At 37.7% G+C, this 24,013-nt stretch overlaps 1 protein-coding gene across 1 annotated transcript in view; it reads right to left on the bottom strand.

The window, feature by feature from the left end:
* Positions 1-2,865: 2,865 nt before the first annotated feature.
* LOC117394025 (carboxyl-terminal PDZ ligand of neuronal nitric oxide synthase protein-like) overlaps positions 2,866-24,013 on the bottom strand; it is a 204,469-nt gene continuing 183,321 nt past the window's right edge. Inside the window, exons 11-14 of the mRNA XM_033992037.2 lie at positions 9,449-9,630; positions 8,358-8,461; positions 4,872-5,230; positions 2,866-3,162 (exon numbers count right to left, since the gene is read on the bottom strand). Of these exons, the coding sequence (XP_033847928.1) occupies positions 2,909-3,162; positions 4,872-5,230; positions 8,358-8,461; positions 9,449-9,630 (899 nt within the window). The 3' untranslated portion in view covers positions 2,866-2,908. The remainder of the gene's footprint in view (positions 3,163-4,871; positions 5,231-8,357; positions 8,462-9,448; positions 9,631-24,013) is intronic.

Here is a 24,013-nt window from a genome sequence, read left to right as displayed (position 1 = left end):
CTCTGCCTCTTAACTCAATACAAAAAATGAACTCTATTCAAATCTCTACAGTACTATACACCTCCTTTACATCCCTCCATATCCCACAGTCTGTCACCTCTCCATCAGCTGCAGAAAAATCATTTACATAGAATTATATCCAAGAATATCCAATACGTTTCAAACAGGACATCTCCATATGAATGACCACAAAGTCTAGCGGCGCCACCATCTCTCTTTTAAATAAAATTCATATGAAATTCTAACTTACTCACCCCAGGCAGCCTCAGAGGGTCAAAACTCAAACTTGAAATTGACTCTCCAAACTAATTAATTATGTAACATCAAAACCCTCCATTTTCTGACATGCACAAACCAACCTTCCAAAACTAAAACCAGAGATCATCCTGCGAGAGCTCAAATTAATATAATAAAAAAAAAGTTTCATAGCAGCGTTTGAGAAATTAGCACAAACAATTAGCTGTAAAGCAGGACAAATTGCAACCTGCTTCGTTAAATGCCACGGCGACAATAATAATTAAAGCTATAAAAGTTAATGAGAATAATTTGCAGTCTAGACGTTTATGAATTATGATTTTTGTTTCCGGTCCGTGCTCCTAATTACTAAAAGGTCAATGCAGACACCTCTTTAAGACAATAAAATACAAACAGGTATGAAATTGGTAATACATGTTATAACTTTACACCACCTGCTGACGACAGTGAGCAGTGAAGCAGTTTTGAAATGACAAATTAGCAGCATGGTTATTGCCTCATGACACTAACAGGGAGATGATCTGTGGTGGGCAACAGTCGATTTGGTTTAATAAATGTCTCTTTTAAAGGTCCTATATATTATGCACATGTCTCATCTGTGTTATACAGCAGTGGACGAAGGAGTCAATTTTGTTACTGAAGAAAAAGTACAGATACAGAGAGGTAAAAAATGACTTAAGTAAAAGTACCCATTTAAAAATATACTTTTAGAGTAAAAAGTAAAAGTATTTCACACAAGTTTTGTTAATTTGTTAAAGTGTTAAATGTAGTGATATTGATTTTGAATTTTACAGACTTTGGTCAACAGTTACAGTATAAATCAATTTCTTCATTTTTAAAATGAATTTTGTGTATTTATTTGTGTTTGCTTGAACTCAAAAACTTTAGTCAGGATGTCACCATGAACATGGTAAAATTAACATCTCGAATTATATGAAATGTATTTTTTACTTTTCAGTCCGGTTAAAAATATGTAGTGGAGTAGAAAGTACAAATACCTGTTATCAAATGTAATGAGGTAAAACGTATCCACTGCTAAATTGACTGAAAATTCTACATAAGTACAATACTTTACTACTTGTTACATTCCGCCACTGATGTTATAATGTTTCCTCATCAAAAACAACCCAAGAGTTGTGCTTTGTTTCATTTACAAATATTTAACACACAAATTACACAGATTTAGGCTAAGTTCTTCTCCAAAATAGGAAACACTGTTTCACCTTATGATGTCATTAAATGACGATACAGGAAGTGCTCCACAGTGTTTTTAAACTTCATACTTCATACTTCATACACATTCACTATAATCATTTGAACATTTGCAGCTCTGAAATTCTTTAAAGCTTAGTCTTGCTGAAACTACTTCACTCCTCTGAGCACCAGGAGATATTCGAGACTTTCTGTGGCAATCTCAAACAACAGGTGAAACGAAAATATATTTTTAAAAACGCAACAACTTATGGATATTCTAGTGTATTGTAGTGTAAAACAGCTCAATAGAGTCTAAAAAACATAGATGTTAACTTTAAAACTACCACTTGATGACATCACAAGGTAGAACATAGCATTTTGAGCTTTGCAGATGAAACAGTCTAATAATACAGGGTTACTCAAACATGTGCGAATGAAACAAAACAACTCCAGTGATGCTTTTGGTGTTTTTCAAAAATGACTAAAAGTTCTTTCATGTGGCATAATATAGATATAGGACCTTTAAATACAAAACAATTTAAAATGTTTTATCCAAACAGTCTTCGGTATGAAATCACTAGTTATCAAAAATATGTAGTGTATAGATATACTAGCTATTTAACTGTACAGTTATTTAAAAAAAAAAGATCAATATTACATTCATTTTAAGGCAATACGTGTTGCAATACCACAGTTGATTAGAAAAAAGAAAACTTGAAATTAAAACACTCATATGCTACATTATAAAATATTAAACTCAATATAAACCATGTTGTTTCCAGTAATCGTCCCTTCAGTCTTTGGTGAGATGCTTTGGGCTCTTCACATGTCCCTTTAAGTCTGTCACATGTCCCATTGATTGGAGGTTATATTCTCTAAAATAAGCAAACTACTTAAATTCATATTTTTACCAAATATGTAAAAGGTTAAGACTCCATGATTTCATTATAAATTGTTCAGTAAATTTCTCATTATCTGTCGATAGAGTAAGAAAAATATAATTAAATTAACAAAAAAATCTGACAGATACTTTTAACCACAAATAAAATGTTAGAAAAACCTTAAAGGAACACCATGTAACTTTTCTGATGAAGCTCTAATTACTTTGGCTAGAATGTCCCACAGTCTGGCATTTAACTATGTCCATGGGGAGCTATTTTCAGTAATACAACCACCTGTAATGGACTAAATGTAAGATAGATATGTTAATGCCATATTGTGGAACATTCCAAGCACCACAATATTGTTCATCTCCATGGAGACAAGCAAGTGGCAGACTCCTCGCCAGAAAAGTTACATACATAGTACATCTTTAAAACAAGTCATTAAAAATCAAGGACTAGTTGTAAATAGGGATAAAATAGTCAAAATGACTCAATTTAATATTCATATTTTAAATTTAAATAATGTGGCAATGTCTTATTTACATTATTTTTGGTTTAACTCTCCTCTTTGGATTTCACTCAAATGAGAGCAGGTCTGGACTGCTGTGTGCCTCTGCGTCCTCCCCACCACCTCTCCCACAGGCGGTGCTGTTCCCCAGAGACACATCCTGACCGGGGCCCAGGACAGGGTCGGCTCCGCCCCCCTTTAGCCACGCCTCCGGAGGGTCCTGGTTGATGAGATCTGGGATGGACAGCTCCAGAGCGGCCTCCACGATCCAACTGGCTTCATCCAGGTCTGGAGTGTGGCTCAAGTCTGGGTCTAAGGGTCCTGCAAAGGGACAAACTCCATTTAACACCTCCTAATTGTTAAAGTGCCAGGTTAAATTACTCATTTTACCAAAACACACACAAGATTTATATTTAAGATTTAGCAAAAAATATAAATTTATATAATTGTTTTAGGTTTAAAATTGTACTTCCTGATTGGAAACATCACACTAGGGAATGCCATAAGTGTTCCCTAGCAGCAACCTTGTACACTGTGCCAAAACTCCTCTAATTTACACAGAATGTATTTTTAATGTAAGAAAACATCTTTATTTTGTTGAAACAATGTTTAATGTCTCATCAAAAATGTATTTCTTCACAAATTGTTTCTTGATTGGTGTGAAACTATTATTTATATTTAATAGTGCTATTATTTTACTAGTTAAGTCAAACTTAGAGAATCACCGTATTTTTCCCCATGTATTTGAGCAAAAGGTATTTTCCCCCAGATATACTGTATAAACAGCTCTTCAGGTCAAAATAAATCCTCTGTGTACTAGGGCTGAATAATATATTGCAAACATATTGATATCGCAATATTGGCTAATGCAATCATTGGTATAGCAAGAAAAGAAATATATTGCAACAATATTTGAAAGTAAAATTCAATAAAAGGCTGATTTTATTCATGATTTTCCTTACTTGGGTCAGTCTAGGTTTAGTTTCTGTTATGTTTTTTTGTATTATTTTGACAGCTTTTTTGTTTTAATTTACCTAAACTTACCACTTACAAAAAGCTGGCGATATAAAAATATTGCAAGATGATTGAAGTTTAAGGCCATAGTGTGGAATATTCCAGTCAAAACAATCGCCATGAAGACAAGTAGGTTACCAAAAATGTATATAGTGCACCTTAAAGTAATGAGTAGTACCTGCAAATTTTGGTGTAATCACAAAGACAAAACACAAACTAATGTATTTGAAAATGTTCATTTAATATGATCTAAGGCCACCATTTCCATCATTACTATAATATTATGATATGTTCTATAACATATACTCGAGCTGTACTTAAGATGTTAATACTTCAAAGTGACTTCTTGGCAGTGCACATATCACACATATCAGTATATCATATATACTTTCAAACAACAAATTCCTGAGCCTGAATCTGCTGGATAAAAGATAACTTATTAAAGACTGATTGTGAATGTGAAGTTCCAATACATTTTGTGATTCTACCTACCTCTAGACAGTATATATAAATGTACATAGTGAGCAATGGGAGTGCTTCTGGCTCCAATTCACTTTCTATTGAAAAACTGTCACCTCTCTCTCTGTAACTGCTGCTTTCAGGCTCATCATTTTTCTCTTAAAATGCTCATATTGACCCATTCTACACAATCAAGATATAAACAGACTAATCAAGCGCTCCTGCAAGCATTAATAACAGGCGGGCTGAAAGTGTTGTTACCCTCAAGAGCCTCACTCCAGATTGCTCTTTGTTACTATGATGCTTGCGGTCGGAATTCCAAATATGGAATTTCATAACCTCTAAGATACAAGAAACAAAGGCAGAACAATTTGGTAAAAATATACAGTATATTTGTGATTTTTAAGACAAGTATTGTGTTCCACCATGACACAACGGACAGTATGTGCTGCTCTAAGAACCTTATATGTGACGTAACTTGTGCAGCGTTCATGTGCAACTTCTCCTCAGAAAATATACGGTTTACCTGAAATTATATGAGAGTTACAGCTACTGACCTCTGTTTACTGGTTCATCCTCTATTGGCCCCGCCTCTTCCTGTTTCGTGGGGGGCGTGTCCGGGCTGATGATGGGTGTGGTTTTCTCAGGATTAAGTGTGTTTTTCTCAGAAGTGGGTGTGATTTTCTCAGGATTGGGCAGTGTTTTCTCAGGAGTGGGAGGTGTTTTCTCTGGAGTAGGTGGGGTCTTGTTAGGAGTCGGCGGGCAGGAGGCGGGGTCAGCAGACTCGGGGGAGGAGACCATAGGTACAGAGGAGATCATCATGTCCTGGGTGGTTTTCAGGGCGCGGGGCACCCTCTTCTTTCCCGAGGGAGGGGGAGGGTCCAGGCGTGGGAACGTGTCCAGGGGGGAAAGGGAACTGGAACACAAATGTACACTGTTACAACCTGTGCTCTTAGATAATAAAGATCCTGTACCCAATTTTATTTCATACATTTGAGCAAAATGTATCTTGCCACAGAACAGATATATTAAGCAGCTCTTGAAGTCAAAATGAGTTTGCTGTGTGCTGTCTAATTACAAAATGTTTTAATGTCCAATTATCAGGAAGTGTGCGTTAGCATGCTAGTTATTGTTTATTTTTATCATGGCCGAGGAGGAGATTTTTTTGGCAGAGTTTGGTTCATATTTTGTGTTTTGTTTCAACTTTACGACCCTGCAAACTGTGAATGTGAATATTATTAAGCACAACACTTAGATTTTGAGACACTGTAAAAGTCCTGCACTAAAGACAATGTTGCTTCAACTCTTCTGTTACCGGTTAGAAAATACACTGCACTTTTGGCACTTGACTTGTGTTGTGACTTGTGTTGTGACTTGTGTTGTGACTTGTGTTGTGACTTGTGTTGTGACTTGTATTGTGACCTGCACTGCTGTTCATTCAGTTGGCAGCAATTGATGTTTTATCACAGAGCACCCTTGTCACACTGACTGTCCAGCATACGAGTTCAGATATTGTACCTGGCAAGCATAAACTCATTGTTTCCCACCAAACTGGAACAATATTATAAATGTTTTGTTTATCATAAGTTTAGTTAAAGGTCACGAAAACCACTTCCTGTTTTCCGGTTCAGCCTTTTATGCTAATGTGAAGTCTTACCCCACAGAGCACTATTTAAGAAACAATTGAGAAGTAAAATATAATGTTTTCAGTTCACCAGTTTGTTTACTAGCAGGCCAAAGTGGTATGTGTATTTTCCATGCGCTCATTTGCAGCTTTGTGTGTATACATAATATGAGCCAGAGCTTATGTTATATTTTATGCATTTGCTAGTTCTACAGTGTGAACTGTGATGAAGAAGTAAGACCACAGTAAACATCAGTGAAAAGAACTCTCATGTCTCTTGTGTTTGTGGACAAGCCGCCATATGTTACATTGGTGTTGTTATCTGATTAACTGTTAATATTTTACGTAAACATACCAGACAGTTGGTTATCTACGTGTTATGTTAGCGTGCTGTACTGCTATTCAGCCTGTTATTCTCTATTTTATTGTTGTTATTATAACTTGCCTTTAAAGATAAAAAGTTTGTTCTTCGTCTCGGATTGTGTAAAATAAGTTTCCCCCAAAATGAAACTTATATTCCAGTGCAACTTACATATGTTTTTTTCTTCATTATTACGCATTTTTTGCTGGTGCGACTTATACTCCAGAGCGACGTATAGTTAAGAAAATATGGTAATATTACTCAAGTAGAAGTACAAAGTAGTGACCCAAGAAATTACTGAAATAAGAGTAAAAAAGTACTTGAGAAAACTATTACTCAAGTAAGAGTAGCTTAAAGAGGAACTGCCAGGATGTAACTTGGAGTTAATGTAATTTGGTGTAAATCTGGATAGGATAGACATAAAAATGAGACCAAATCATATTTCAAGGAGCAGTGCAAGAGATTCATTCATATTGTTCACAAAAAGCTTTGGTCGCTTGTAGACTTACTCACAATGGGAAGAGTAGCCAAAATATTAGAGTAAGAGTACTGTTACTTCAATAAAAATATTACTCACGTAGGAGGTAAGTAGGTAGTAAAAGTATGCTGCTAGAAAAGTACTCTGAAAAGGACGATTTCTTTAAAAAGTTACTCAAGTAAATGTAACTGAGTAAATGTAACTAAGTACTACTTCTGTTAGGTGGTTGTTCCTCCTCTGTGTTTTTAAAGCCGTCAAACTATTTCCACTACACAGCTGACATATATTGGCCTAATTGAAACAGTGACAGAATTACTTTATAATTTTCAGTGCTAAAAGATTGAACGCTTTACAATCTCCATTCCCTCCACTTGGCAATGACTCATTCAAATCCATAAGTCCATTATGCCCAAAAATCATTTCTCATTTTCACACATCGGGGCACAATTAATTAAAATTCTAAAGATTAATCTGTGAGAATCTCCTCCATCAGTCCTCCACTTTCCCTGGGCACTTAAACGCATCCAAACACACCCAAGGTTAATGGTTCTATTCACTCACACATATTATTTACCTGATTCTATTCACAAAATCAGTGTATGAAATGTATAAGAAACACTTAAATAAAACATAACCTTAGCAGTTGGAGCATCTCATCTGATTCTAGTCACAAATGCAAATGAAAAGTGGTGTGCAGCAGACTGGAGTGTGTTTTGTATAGATATTTAATGACATTAGGCTCTGAATAACAAACACAGCAGAAAGATGAAGATTGGAGGAGGACATTAGAGACATCATCCATTGTAGTGCACACAAGCTTTCACTATTCAGAAGCACAGATGTACAGCTTTACAATCACTTTATTTACATGCACAGAGAACTCCGAGTGCGCTAAACAACCAAATTCAAATTGTCTTTGCCCTAAAACCTATCAGACCCCTTTTGTCCCAGTCTATGGCAAGTCAAAGAACCCAATAGGTGCAAACAGGGCCTGTGAGACATTCAGGGCACATAATCTTTGCATTGCTAATAAAGTCGATTATCATGCATACAAACACAGGTTTAAGCGGCATCTTGTTTACTCTGCATTTGATTTTCAGAGATGCTACGAACTGTGTTACTGACAAGTTATTTTCTCCCTGCCGTACAAATAATCACCTTGTACCTCACTTTAACTCCAATCGAACCAAAACAAAACAACATGTGCTCGGTGGAGGGACTGTAGTTTTGTCATCACTGCTAATCTAAAATGAGTGGGTACATGTTCAAACACGTCTATGATTTGCCTGTCTGTTTCTTACCTCCTACAGTTGAATGCCTCTCCTAGTCAGCTCCTAATGTAAATCAAACTGTGCTGTTACATGCAGCAGATACCAGAGTATGTATTGATGACGTATGATGAAAATTATAGGCCTCCCTCATCTTTTTAAGTGGGAAAACCTGCACAGTTGGTGGCTGACTAAATATTTTTTGCCCCACTGTAGATCACAATGTTATAATATGAATAGAAAGCTAAAAAATATTTTGCATAATACCCCTTTTTAAACTATTCAGGAAATATCCAACGCTTTCATACACACCTGCTAGGGTTTAGGCTCCAGCTCAGGTCCACGCTCTTGTTGACCTCGGTTACTCCAATGTCCTCGATGTGGGCAGGCTCCTTCCTTCTCAGCAGGTCAGTCATCTGGACCAGAGGGAAAGAAAACACATTGGGAGGTCTGGATTTTAATATTGTGTAATCATACTGATACCTTACAGTGACATCACGCTGGGGGTGTTGAATGTATGTGTATGGCAGTAGTTACTATGATGACACAATGCACGCATGAGCAAACACTGACCAAAAAGTTTTAAGATTGTCTGAAAACTCAAGAAAAATACTAAGTGGATTTCAACAACACATTTTCAGGAGCCTGAGATCAATACGAGCATTCATGATCCTGTTTAGGTGTTTAATCATCAACAAAAAAGGGTGAGAGTGAAAATAGTTGGCTGTAATATTGTTTGAGAGGGACTTGTTTACCAGTACAAGTCATCTCACCTGTTGTAAATCAGTTCTTTATGGTCAGATTGTGTTAAAATAAAGCTCAGATCAAAGTCTAACAAAGCCTCAGACAGAGCATGCCTACAGTTAGCATCACACCACCATGAATTCATGTATGAATGTGTTGTGCATGAATGTTGGTGTGGTTGATGGCGCAGTTTGGCAGCCTCACTTCCATCAGTCTGCCCCAGGGCATCTGTGGCTAAAAAGTAGTTTACCATCTCCGAGTGTGGAGAGAATGAATACTGCACTGTAAAGAGCTTTGGCTGTCTTGAAAGGTGATGTATAAATCCAAGGCATTATTTTTCAATCATTATATATTGTAGAATAAAGGAAAAGTGTAAAATCAAGTGTACCTCAACATTAACCTTTTATGTGATGCAGCAACAGACAGTGTTTGCAGTATTACAGAGATCACTTGGCTGTGAGATTCAGTCATATCTAAATGTCAATGAAAGCTTTTTTTATTCATACTGCTTTTGTTTTTTTGGGTTTTTTTGTATTTATGGTGCCAAATTTGTGATAAGGTTTCTTTACACATCACAACACACACACACACCCCGACACAGACACAGACACACACACTCAAATGTGTAGTAATTCTCATGACAGAGTTCCCACACTGACCTTGGCCTTGCCTAGGTTGATGGCGTTCTTGAGCCTCTGCTGACCTCCAGGAGAGGGGCTGTCCGAGGCACTGCTGCCCAGGCTGTGGCTCACTGCGGCTGGGGAGCGTTTGCTGGAGCCGGACCTGCTCACCTGGGGACTCTGCCTGTGTGCACTGGAGTTCTCAAACATGCTCTGGTCCACTGCAGAGAGAGCACAGGGGCAACCAGAGGTTACAAACAACAAACAACAAACAACAAATGAACGAAAGTATTTCATGGGGTCATGCAAAACAATGAGACAAAGAGGCTTTGAAATGTGTCTTTAGTCCTGGTTTGGTGCTAGTGTACACCTGGGTTTGTCATGATTTAAACCTGGTTTAGTAATAGTTAAAACTCAGACTCAGTAATAGTCTGAGTCTTTAGTAATAGTTAAGACTGAGCTTAGCCCTGGTCAAATCTTTTTGAATGAATAAGTCTTGGCTTAGACCTGGTTTAGTCTTTGAAATGTCCTGGTGTAGTCGTAGTTTAGATCTGAGTTTGTCTTTGAAAAGTTCTGGGGTTCGACATGCATAGAGTTTAATTGTGTTTAAATCCTTTTTTCTATCTTTTCTGATGCCCTGGAGTTTATTCCAATCAAATGTTATTATAACGCAAGACATATTCACAGTTGTCCCTGCTCATACTCAGCTCCTGTCTGTTTTAAAGATATAGTCTATGATGAATATAGACATTAAAATGAGCCCACAGAGAATAATAATCATATTGTCACATTTGAGAGTGCAGCCATGGGATATTTGGGCTTTTCCCCACTGAGACTAAGATTACATTTTTATATCTTGGTCCATAAAACTGAAGAGAACGGACAGATTTGTGTGATTTGATAATCATAAAATCAAAGTGGGGTTGTGAGAATAGACGGGACATATCGCACAGCACTGGGCTGTCTGTGGAGATGTGCAAAATATATTTGTTTCATTTTGTTTCATGTCACTGTAGTGCACCCTACTAATGGGAATCTGATGCAATACAGTTTCTTTATAAAGTTCTTCCTCAAATTGGTTGTAAAAGCAAAAATAAATATGTAAAATAACTCTGTCATCTCTAAAAGGATATTGTAGATGCATAGAACACATCAGAAAAAAAGAAAAAATGCCACTGTTAATGTAAACGCTATGAATTCAGTTTTGTACAGACACATTATTGTCTGTCTCAAGTAGACCATAGGGGCCAATAAGCTCAAAATGTTCCAATCAGGACTATAACAGTAGGATGATAATAACACATTTCCAATTAACTGTATGAAATCCAAAAAGGACTAGTGTAAGATGCGAGGATGAAGGTTCAATTGGCACAAAAAGAAAACTATTAGGAATCACTAATAGTCTTGGTTTAGCCCTGGTCTAGTCCTGGTGTAGTCCTTGGTTTGGTCCTTGCTTTATTCCTGGTTTAGTCGCTGGTTTGGTTCACGGTTTAGTCCTGCTTAAGTTCTTGTTTAATCTTTGGTTTTGTACTGTTTGTCCCTAGTTTATTCATGGTGCAGTCCTTGGTTGAGTTTCTGGTTTAGTCCCTGGTTTAATCCCTGGTTTAGTCCTGATTTGATCCTATTTTAGCTTTAGTAGTGCTATAATCTTTGCTGATTCATGGTTTAGTCTTGGTTTTGTCCTTGGTTTTGTCCTTGGTTTTGTCCTTGGTTTTGTCCTTGTTCAGTCCATGAATCACTCACTGCTTCAGAATTCACACTTTAGTTTGGTCAGTATATATATCCAGAAGTACACCATTTGGACGTTACCCATGTGAGCGTAGACTTAATAAGAGGACTTTTAAAGGGGAGGACAGATTACAGCTAAGACAACATTGAGTCAGCACATTCGATGTAGGCACTGAGACAAAGATGGAACACTAAACATGCACCACAGGTTAGCGGTCACTTACCTTTAATCTATCACACTCCCGAAAGCATTTAATCACAAATACATGAGGTCATTAACAGATGTGCACAAAGGAGATAGGACCAAGAAGGCAAGATTTAAAGGGACAGTACCTGACTTTTTCCAATTAATTCAGCAAAGTACAGATATATTGTATAAGCAGCTCTTAAGGTCAAAATAAGTTAATAAGTTATAAGCTATTGTCCGAGAATCAGGAAGAGCACGGTTACTAATGAACTAGCTCTATTTTTCCCACATTTTTTAAAATAATAAAAATCAGGTGCAGCTCCTTTAACATATCATCTACAATGTCACAATATTATATCTCATATATATTATAAATATGTATATAAAGATCATGAAGAAGGCTTGGTTATATGACTGTATTCACTTTACTTCGTAAATTTTTTTGTTACAAACAAAATGTACTGTACTAAAACACTGCTACTAAAGCTAGTATCAAAACTAGATACTCATTTGAGCTGGTATGGATACTAAAAAAGTCACATTCACAGGACAGAAATGAACCTGAATAGATTTAGAATGATCTTGAGCTGTATCAGAACAAGTATAAAACCACAAATGTGATGCACAGCTCTAGAATTGTGTATTCACGAGTTTAGACTTTCTGTTATGGATGCCATTTTGAGGACTTTAAAGATATAATATAAAAGAGCAGAGGTGGGTAGTTCTGTTAAATTTAGTGAGTTACATTTACTTGGGCAACTCCTTAATGATATTGTACATTTTAGAGTAATTTTTTAGCACATTTTTCTACTCCTACTTGAGCACTGTTTTGTTGAAGTAACAGTACTCTAACTTAACTAAACGTTGTTCCTCCCACTGTAAGTACAAAAGCTTTATGTTCACAATATGAAATTTGAATATCTGTTCATTCCAGATATGATTTGTCTCATTTATCCTTTGAAAAAAACAGATTTGGTGCATTATTTAATGTTTTTTCCTTCAAATTATACATCAGATGTTTTGAAGTAAAGCTAATCTTACTTGAGTAAATCTTTGGGCTACTCTAGCCACCTCTGTAGAAGTGCATGTTCTTCTCTGGCTGAAGGTGAAGTGGGTTGTGGTTTACAGTTATGGTCTGTACTGAGCGCTTGTGCAGGCGGCCATGTTTACACAGATCTAATCAAAGGGGAGATTCTGAGATTACACTAAAGCCATGTGAACCACGACTGAGTGCGGCTAACAGTAGGAACAGGAAGTTGTTTATCAGAAGTTTCTGGACATTTTAGAGGTCCTATATTACAGAAAAACTGACTGATGTGAGATTTAAGTCATGTTATAATGCTGTTACCTCCTGCATTATTATTGTCTACATATCAAAAGCTGAAAATGCTCTCTTCCACCTTGTGATGTCAACATCTACAGCTGGAGTTAACAGCTATCTTTTACCTTTTGTTCAGTATCTGTGTAATCCCACAGTCATCCAGGTATGGTAGTAAAAGCAAAATGTAAAATCTGTCAACTGGAAAAAAAGTGGTTTTGTTCAGTAGTGACGTGGCAATCCAGGGCTGAAATCATCCAAATCACTCTAGTGAAGGTGTATGGAGTTTAAAAACACAGTGGAGCACTTCCTGTGTTACCATATGACATCAGAAGGTCAAACTGAGTGAACAGAAAAGAGCGTAATATGGGCCCTTTACATGTCCTTGCTTTGTCCGAATGTTCCACTGCTGGGTTTCAGATGACATCACCACCTTCTGCAGGTTTATAATATTTATTACAAATGAGGGCAGTTAAAATTTATATTGTTAAAATGACAATTTTAGTTGAATAACAGTGAGTTTCAGAACTTTCGAAAACCAGACCATGCTGTTAAAGCTGACAACAACTAGCATAGTAATGCGTACTTACTGATTCTTAGGCAATAAAATGCTCCATTATTAGATGCAGACAGCACACAGGGTACTTATTTTGACCTCAAGAGCTGCTTATACACTGTATATGTACTGGGACAAGACAAACGTGTCCCAGTACATATACAAGACAACACAAACACTTGATTTCCATGTCTTATTCAGATGTACAGTGTAATAGTTTAATAATATGGTAGAGGCTGGGTGTGTCTGCACAGAGTAAACACAGATAACACCATGTAAACAAGGGAACCAAGGTCACTGCAGCACCTCCACTCTACTGCTCAGGCGAGAGGTGGAACTGTAGCATCCAGGGGGAAAAGTCACATCCATTTGTCCTAAAAGCTGTTCTATTATGAGTTTTAAATAGAGGCTAATAAGTTAAGACCACAAAGCATAAAAAACACATATTGCTAAATGAATTTTTTGAGTGTTCTATCATGTTATAACATTGTTCCCTGCCTGAAGAGGTTTTAGTTTTTTATCCATACATAAATGAGTTTGAGTAATTTAGCAATCTCTCCCAGGCTCTATACCTTACAGTTAGCGGTAAGATTCTGTGCAGTGCTCAGCTCACAAGCCTACGTCACCCATGCTCCCACAATGATACAAATGACACAAAACTGTAAACAGCAGCACAGCAGGATGCACACTGATTGTGTTGTGATAGCGCTCTGAAGGGGGAGTGACTTAGTGCGATGAGCAAAGGCAGGGGAGACTCAGAACGTTAAAAATGCTAAATGCAAAAACATAAATATGTTGTTTTCAGCAAGTATAGCATTTCAAAACAATAACAACCGATTTAATACTGCATAGAAGTAAAATACTCCCTCTTTAGTCCATTAATCCAATGTTGTCTTCTCTGAGCCTCAAAAATGCCCTGCTTACATTTTGCCTGTTTAGTTGCATCACAGATAAAACTCTAGACTTCTCCTGTGCAGTTTTTAAGTCCATAATCATCATCGGACTTGTTCTGTGGTTAAATTGTGCTCACAATAAACCCATGGCTCTATTAGCGAAGCGTTAATTTTGGAAAGGAGCTTACTGTTTATTTTTTAAATGTTAATTCCCATTGCTGACAGCAGAGGGAGCACCTGATAGTGACCAATGGAGAGCTAGTTAAAATATTGAGGCGGATTTGTGCAGCGTCTGCAGTGGTGTGGTCGCTGTATCGATCCGTTGTGGTAAAGAAGGAGCTGAGTCAAAAGGCAAAACTCTTGATTTACATTACTACCATCGCCTATGGTCATGAGCTTTGGGTAATGACTGAAAGGACAAAATTGTGGATACAAGTGGCCGAAATGGGTTTCCTCTGCAGGGTGGCTGGGCGCTTCCTTAGAGATAGGGTGAGTAGCTCGGTCACACAGGAGGAGCTTGGAGTAAAGAAGCTGCTCCTACATGTCGAGAAGAGTCAGCTGAGGTGGCTTGGGCATCTGTTCAGGATGCCTCCTGGACGCCTCCCTAGGAAGGTGTTCCAGGCATGTCCCACCGGGAGGAGGTCCTGGGGAAGTCCCAGGATACGCTGGAGGGCTATGTCTCTTGGTTGGCCTCGGAACGCCTGGGGTCCCACAGGAGGAGTGATATGTTGTGTTGATATGTTGTGATATGTTAAAATGTAATCAAAAAACATTAACAACAAAAAAAAGAAAGACAATCCTTTTTTGAACAGGAATGGGGACCTTAGACATCATCTATCCCCTATTTATAACTCCGTCCTCAGGATGGCCAGGATGCTAATAGGTGTGAAAACACTCATTAGGGGCCATTAGGGCCTGAATGACTATGCTAAGTATGACTCAGGCACAGTGCACACTTAGTGTAGCTCAACACACATACATACAAAAACTGTAAACAATAGGTGTTTTCAGTTTCAGTGTAGTTAGCCCCTCCCTTCAGATAAATATAAGACAGTGTCCACCAGTAATCTGACCAGAACTGAAGAAGCAGCTTGGATGAGCAGTGAAACATCTTCACTCCTACAACTTTTTGTCCAGTTGACAGATTTTACATTTTGCTTTTACTATGGATCAGAACTAGGTGACTGAGGGATTACACAAGTGTGCTGACTTTCATCTCTATGGTACATCAGATCTTTTCATTTGTGCCAAAATGGCTGCGCAAAGATGAATCAATTTATCACCCATTAAGAAAATAAAACAGGGGTAGATCGGAGCAATGACATCTTAAATACAGGATACATGTATGAACGACTCTAAATACAATTATATCATGGTTAAAAGCTTTAAAAGTCGATTTTGCAGAATAGGTCTGTGTAAACCAATTCTAGCAATTTTTTTAGAAAAAAAAAAGTACTTCTAGAGCACTTGCTCAGAAATTTGTGCACAAAATCATAAATACCAATCCTGTCAAAAGTCCACTCTTTTGTGGTAGTACATTTTGAAAAAAACAAGTTTGAGAAGTTTGTACGTCCTAAATTTAAGGATCATTAGTACTGTGTTACCAAGCAGACAGTCTCCCATAGCAACCGTGTCTTAAACTCTGAGTGTGAAGTGAAGCGATAATGAGGCAGGACTCTTACAGCGCGTTTGTCCAAACTTCTAATGACCCCACAAATGTCAGACGCCTGAACCAAGAACAGACTCAACCCAGACTAAACCTGCTGGTCCAGAACGCACAGAGCCAGAGGAGAAAGAAGAGAAAGAGAGAGAGAGAGAGAGAAAAGGGAGGTTAGAGGGAGACAGAGAGAGAGAGAGAGAAGGGGAAGGGGAGAGTGAATGAGAGTGAAAGAGAAAGAGAATCAAAGAGGGAGGAAGATAGAGAGAGAGAGAGAGAGAGAGTGAGAGAAAGAAAGTGAGGAAAAAAGGGCAACACTTTAATTTAATTTAGTTTTGCCTTTATCCTAAACACAGAAAAAAATGTCTCCTCAATGATTACATTTTTCTCCATGGATAAATGTCTTCAACATACAGCCACTTTTGTCCCTGACCATTTCTGGGTGAAAACATACTGTTTCATTCAATGGTGATAAATACAAATTGTCTCCTTTTTGGCATAAAATATTGAGAACCAGCGTCAGAACTACGGGAAAACAGCTGCTTTTTCTCACAGATGTATGAAATCACTGTCAACAGATGATAAAGGGATGTTTTAGAGAAAATAACAGCTGTTAAGCAGTGGCTTAACCTCAATTTTCATAAATATACAAAAGCAGGATGCAAAACAATACACTACAATTTCATAAACCTGAAGCGATGTTCAGTAGTTTCATTAGTGGGCTGCATGCAGATTGTGAAGGGAGGGCAACCCAGAGCGACAAAAATGAAACTGATACCAATTAAACATTTTAATATATTTCCAAATAAAGGTATTTTTAACAGACCAGTGTATTGTTTACACATACCTTGACATATTTGAATGTCTTTATATTGAACCTTTATTTGTAAATAATATTGGAAGAACGAAATTAACCTCTTTGAATTATTTAATATGTCGTCTTTGGCAACCATGTTTTGAACACGGTGATATAAATATGTTATGTTATGTGTTAGTAATTAAGTGTAATACATTTGATGTCATTGCTTTTCCCAGAATGCTCCATAACATCTCCATGGAGACAAGCAGATGGTGAACCCTCAACCAGAAAATTGACATAGTGCATCTTTAATATGATAAAAAAAAGTCTATAGGTGTGCAAAAATATCTTCAAACCCACATGAAAGCCTACTGTTAGACTCTCCCCTATGTGCACATGGTTGTCTTCAGTCAGACTCATTCCTGATTTCTTTTGGGAGACCTCATGTTCGGCCCATATGTTCTGTGTTCACATCTGCAGTGAATCTAAGCCCAGCCCAAAGCTCTAACCATGGACCGTGTGGAGTGCAGATGTGAGGCACATGGACCTGGAGCTAGCACAGTCATAGGCTAACATGCTAACTTGATAACAACAAATGCCTTGGATCAGGTCTCTGGTGATCTTTCTGAGTTTGAAAAGACAGATTAGCAAAATGAATCCAGAGTTTTTATTGTCGACAGTTAAACATAATCAGACCCATTGCCACATTGTATAATTTTATGCATAGTCCTCCCAATATTGACGTAGTCTATTCTATGCAAGCCAAAGTTGTCAGTGAGATTTGATCCCTGTCCAGATATAGAACACATGTTAATATAACTATATATCTTAAAGGTACACCATGTAACTTTTCTGGGGAGCTTGTCTCCATGGGTACATTATTGCCCTGAAATTTAACTACCTGACCAACCAGAACCACACACTTTTACAAAACGTTACCAAGAGCAGTGGATCTCGAGCCATATCTAACCAGTCAGAGAGACGCATGGTCTCTGTAAATAAGAAAAAACAAACAAAAAAACATAACAGACAGCGAAAGTGCAGATTTTTTTTTGCAAAATCAACAGGCAAAGCACCAAACTCTGATCTATCTCAGCACTTTGCACTGGACCAGTGCAAAGCATCAGGGACCACTGTATACCTATATGAAACTTTGTGAACTTTTAGCCTATTAGAATGTTGTTACCTCCTAAACAAACATACCTGAAGTTGTGTTTTGTTTCATTCACACATGTTTGAGTAATCCTGAATTATTAGTTTGCCTACAGCTCAAAATGCTCTGTTCCACCTTGTGACGTAGTTGTAGTGGCAGTTTTCAAGTTAACAGTCCCTTTTACCTTTGGTTCAGTAGAGATGGGCAATTCCAGGGCTGAAATGAGTGAGAGTGTTTTCTGTTTGAGAGACGAACTCAGCCTAAATATGCAGGTTTTGTTCATTCACATATGTGACTGAAACAATACACAACTCTAGGTATGTTTTTAAGGAGGAAGCAGCATTATAACCAAGATTGACATAATGTAAGTAACTGGTTCTGTTTTTTTTTTTGTTTTTAAAATCAGGTACACCACCTAAAGCCAGAGAAAGGCAGGCCTTCACCAAAAGATTTACATAAACATGATGCAAAACAAATATAGTATAAGAGTTTGCAACACTCCCTCACAAACAGCAGCAGCGTGTTTCAGTAGTTGCCGTATTCCTTCTCCTGCTCCTGGATGAACAGAACTGACGTGTAATTTCCTCCATCTGTAGCTGCTTTATCTCTTCGTTCCTCAGTGTGTGCTTCTCTGCTAATCTCGCTGCTATGGAGACCAGATGTCGGATTTTTTTTATGTCAAACCTCATTTTAAGAACGATGGTGGAAGAATATGAACCAAACGAGAGGAGAAAACCGCGATTAAAGCTAGTACGCCACTGTTTACTGCATTGTGTGAGGAATAGAAGCTTCTGACAGCAGTGGGGTCTAATGGGCTCGTGTCTGTAGCTTTGATCAAACTCCAAACCCACAAAACTCCACTCAAATTGGGCCAAACAGAATTCCCAGGTCAGAGCAGTGCCATATGAGATGCAGAGGGTTGTCAATAGTTGAGAGTTTTAAATAGAGCAATCAAAATAAATGTTTCAAAGCCTTTCTGGATGCAGTGTATGAGCTATTTGGACTTATCTGTTCAAGGTTTAGTCATACTTGGAGATAGCAGATTTCAAATGTAGAAAGGGAGGAAAAGTGACAGAAGAATCTAAGGTTAAAGGAATGGTATGTACGATTTTGATTTTAAATTCCATAACCATGACAAACCCCTGGACATAAGGTAGCATGTTCAAACTAAGTGTAACTTTTACTGATAACAATTCTAGTGTTGATTTATTCTTAAAGATGGGGTATTTTACTTCTGTGGGGTATTAACTTTTATTGTTGTTTTTTTTTGTAATGAACCTACTGCACATCACGTCAGGTTTGTGAAGTTGTGATGTATTGCTTTGTTTCCTGCTTTTGTATATTTATGAAAAATAGCTGCGCTGGCTTGTGGGCTGAGCATTAAGCAGTAAGGAGGGTTCGAATAGGGCTCAAGAGAGATCACTAAATTACTGAAACATGCATGGATGACATCTAACACCTTGATGAGGGAATAATGTTATAACATGATAGAAAACTTAAAAAATCAAGTTTGCTTCAACACCCTTTTTAATTACAAAAACATAATGGCCAAGTTGTTTATGTTATAATTAAGCGTTTTGGTTCTCAAGACAAGACTATCCAATCAGAAAGCAGTTTGAAGCTGAGATACAGAACTCCTTCTGATCTGAATCGTCACTACCTAAACCCCAGCACCTACAGACCATTATTAATCAGTGCTAGTGCAGCCAACATTTATCATGCTCACTTTCTGGCTGGCTGTGTCGCTCTTGGAGTCGGATCGAATATCCACTGTGAGACTGTGCTGTAGTTTTCCACCAATCATAACACCTTTCCTGTTCTTATTTGAATATTTTGACCCTGATGTTCACTTTTTTCTACCTATAATGCTTCTAATCTTTCTGATTATTATAGTGTAAACAGGTTTAATGCAGCTTCTCTTAACATGCCTCAGCCTAATGTATTTTCAACTTTATCTAAACATATGACACTTTTCTAAACATTATGATGAATTCACACATTTCCTTACCACTTTCCTTACTCTTTAAATTACTCGCTCAGTGTTATCACCTACGTGGCTTACAGAAGTGAATTTTTTAAGTTGACTAATTAACAATCATGCCATTTTGTACAGAAAAAATAGTTGGGGGTGGTCTCTCTCTCTCTCTCTTCCTCTCTGTCTGTGTGTCTCTCTCTGTCTCTCCCTCTCCCCCCCCTCTCTCTCTGTCTGTCTGTCTCTCCCTCTCTGTCTGTGTGTCTCTCTCTGTCTGTGCCTCTCTCTCTCTCTCCCCCCTCTCTCTCTCTGTTTCTTTCTATCGCTGTCTCTCTCTGTTTATCTTTGTCTCTCTCTCTGTTTCTTTCTATCGCTGTCTCTCTCTGTTTATCTTTGTCTCTCTCTCTGTTTCTTTCTATCGCTGTCTCTCTCCCCCTCTCTGTCTCTCTCTGTTTCTTTCTATCGCTGTCTCTCTCCCCCTCTCTGTCTCTCTCTGTTTCTTTCTATCGCTGTCTCTCTCCCCCTCTCTGTTTATCTCTGTTTCTTTCTATCGCTGTCTCTCTCTCTGTTTATCTCTGTCTCTGTTTCTTTCTATCGCTGTCTCTCTCCCCCTCTGTCTCTCTCTCTCTCTGTTTCTTTCTATCACTGTCTCTCTCTCTCTCTGTTTATCTCTGTCTCTCTCTGTTTCTTTCTATCGCTGTCTCTCTCCCCCTCTGTCTCTCTCTCTGTTTCTTTCTATCGCTGTCTCTCTCCCCCTTTCTGTCTCTCTCTCTCCGTTTCCTTCTATCGCTGTCTCTCTCCCCCTCTCTGTCTCTCTCTCTCTCTCTCCGTTTCTTTCTGTCGCTGTCTCTCTCCCCCTCTCTGTCTCTCTCTCATTATTATTGAAGCTATCTACCGTTCCACCAGATTTTAGCATTACAAATTTTATTGAAAGTTTATCTAAAACTGCTGAATTTATAAATACTCTTTTCACAAGTATTTTTTTCTTGTTGATTAACAAACCGACAAGTGTGAGTGACAAGACTTCAACTTTGATTGATAATGTAATTACAAACAGTTTCAGCAGTGAAAATAAATCTGGGATTGTTTACTCAGACTTGTCAGATCACTATATTTTAGTGCTGCTCAATTAAGGTAAAGAGCATTAATCACAAGAAGAAAACCAAATCAAAGAGGAATATGAACGTCATACAGAGAAGTTTAAATTTAAGATAAGCAATACCACTTGTACTTCTTGGAATATCTTGTCTCGTCTTGGGTATCTAGAGACAGATGTGGATGATGCATACAAGTATTTAATGCAGCAATTTTTTTTTCCAGTTAAAAAAAAAAAAATATTGAAAATCAAAGCCAAAAACTTAGTAATCCTACAACTTTACAACTGATTTGTTAAGCATGTTTAGAAAGAAAAACAACACCTCTTACTTTTCATACTTAAAAAACATAGAAACTTATAGAAAAATATAGAACCATTCATTAAGGTCTGCAAGAAAGAAGTATTATCTTGACCAAATAAACAAGACCTCAAATAATATTAAAGGTACTTGGAAGGTTAACAACAAATTACTACAAAAGGATGCGACATCCACAAACACCTGTGCACCTTCAGTCTTTATTGATGGTAACTACACAAGTCCAACTATTTACTTTTGTTAGTTCTGGTTTGGGTGGTAAAGTGATAAAGAATATGTCAACCTCTTATGGAGATCCATTGGAATACATTCAATCCAGCTATCCTTAAATTATGTCTTTTCAGCCCCAAAATATCAAAGAAAAGGTGAAAAAATTGATTAATTAAAATCATCCTCTGCTGGGCCTGGCATTTCTTCCTTCCATGTGAAGCAAATAAATCATCACATGTTGAAGCCACAAACTCACATGATCTCACGGTCTTTAAACACATGTGTGGTGCCAGATGATCTCAAAGTCGCCAAGGTCATTCCCTTATTTAAATCAGGACAGAGTATGTTTCAATAACTATAGACTCATATTTGCTTTACCTTGCTTTTCAAAAGTATTAGGAAAAGTTGTTTATAGAAGGTTATTCTTTCATATAAATAATAATGTAAACATCAATGTTTCCGTGAAAGTCACAGTGGCTTAAGTTCATTTGTTAGATGACATAACCTCTGCATTAAACAACACTATTTATTTGTAGTATTTTTTGGATTTATCAGAAGCTCTTGATACAGTCAATCATACAATTCGACTTGCAAAATGATATAAATATGGTTTTCATAAAAGTGGCTACACAATTCTACGAGGGTCATTCAATAAATAAGGTGAATTTTTCAGTATAAGGACTTTTAATACACATAGAAGCTTTTTTTGTTTGTTTTTGTTTTACTTGTTTTTCACATGGATTTAATTTCTTTTGCAGATTAAAAAAAAAACTTTGAGAGTTTTGGAGATTAACAAAGATGGCTGATATATATATATATATATATATATATATATATATATATATGAATATGATTATTCAAAGAAAATTGATTCATTTGACATAACTCGTGCCTCATTCAACAAATTTCTGGGTGTCACTGTTGATGACAATCTAAAATAAAAAGAGCATGCTGACTGGATGACCAGAAAAATGAATACATCTTTTTGAATTCCAAGAAAAGTCAGTAAATTTGTGGACTTCAAATCTATACTTACATTATACTACAGTTTAATTTATCCCTATCTGTCATATTGTAATATAGTCTGGGCAAGCACCCAACTATTCTGAACAAAATATGAATGGTGCAAAAACATTTTCTTCGAATTGTGACTCATTCTATGCCACTAACATCTTCTGCTAATTTATTAATCAAACTTAACATTCTCAATATTTATAGAACAATAGAATTGAATAGAATAATAAAATAGAACCACTATCTCTCAATATTTCACATTTTACTTTAAAACTAATGCAGAGATTCATAGATGCAATACTCGTTTCATTGAATTTCAATCCATGTTTGAATTTAATTAAATTGTTTTAAGATGCATAAATATAAATTTTAAGTAATGTACGACTATATTGTTCAATGTTTTATGCATTCATAAGACTACAGGAGGAGACTGCCATATATATGTCTGAAGGGAGGAGCACACACCTATTGTTTAGCTTTTATTTGTTCTAGTTCTAATGAACTACACTTAGTGTGAACTGTGCCTGAGTCATATTTAGCAAAATCATTCAGGCCCCTAATGGGTGCTCTCACACCTCTAGCATACTGGCTACCCCTATTGTTTTCCTTGTTTTGATTTAGGTCTGATGCAGTTATAAATAGAGATAGATGATGTCTAAGGCTCCCATTCCTGTTCAAAGAAGGATTGTGTCTTCTGTGAGGTTTATTCACATGTTTGAGTAAGAGTATTAGACTGTCTACATCTGCATCAAATATGAGCTAGATTTCCAACATCAAATCGATACCAATATCTGGAAAATCTACCCCCATATTAGAACCAATGTATTGTAGTGTTGTCACAAAAATTTCAAACTTTTTTTCCATACTAAGTAATAGACCCGATAATACTGATTAAACAATAGAATGTGATGAGTAACAGTGAGGCCAGTTTCATCACCCGGACCGGCGGTTACCGGGGCTCGACAGCAAGTGGCTGGGCATTTCCCTACGGGGTCTGGTCGGGAACAGCCCGAAGGAGCGATGCAGGGCCATCCTCCCGTGGACCCACCACCTGCAGAAGAATCCGTGAGGGGCTGGTGCAGAGAGATCTGGGCAGCAGTCAAAGGCGTGGGCCAAAAATAACCGGATCTCCGGACATAGAGATTGCTGTGTGTTACCGACTAAATGTAGTCAGTCACACCTCCACATAGAGTGTGGGCTCTGGACCCAACTCCTTGAAAGGGGCTGGACTCTCTATGTCTCTGGAATTGCCCTCAAGGAGAGGCGGCAAGCTGCTGTGGGCTTGCTTATTTCCCCACAGCTCAGCTTTCTCGTGTTGGAGTTCACCCCAGTGAACGAGAGGCTTGCATCCCTGTGCCTTCGGGTCAGGGACAGGTATCTCACTGTTGTGTCAGCCTATGGGCCAAACAGGAGTTCTGAGTGGAACATTTTCTCCACCTCTATTGTTGAAGTGGCTGTTCATAGCTGCGGTCATAAGGTCTGCGGTGCTTGTCGTGGCGGGATGCCGTCAGGCTGAAGAAGGAGTCCTATCGGGCCTTGTTGGCTTATGGGACTCCTGAAGCAGCTGACGAGCACTGACAGCTCGCATGTTCACCAAGGCAAAAACCTATGGGGAAAAGTTCGGGGAGGACATGGACAAGGACTATCGGACAGACAAAAATTCTGGCAAACTGTCTGACACCTCAGGAGGAGGAAGCAGTGCTTC

This window comes from Periophthalmus magnuspinnatus, chromosome 4, assembly GCF_009829125.3.
Source record: "Periophthalmus magnuspinnatus isolate fPerMag1 chromosome 4, fPerMag1.2.pri, whole genome shotgun sequence".
Classification (NCBI taxonomy): domain Eukaryota; kingdom Metazoa; phylum Chordata; class Actinopteri; order Gobiiformes; family Gobiidae; genus Periophthalmus; species Periophthalmus magnuspinnatus.
The sequence above is the reverse complement of the archived record's forward strand: the minus strand, read 5'-3'. Positions and strand labels throughout refer to the sequence as shown.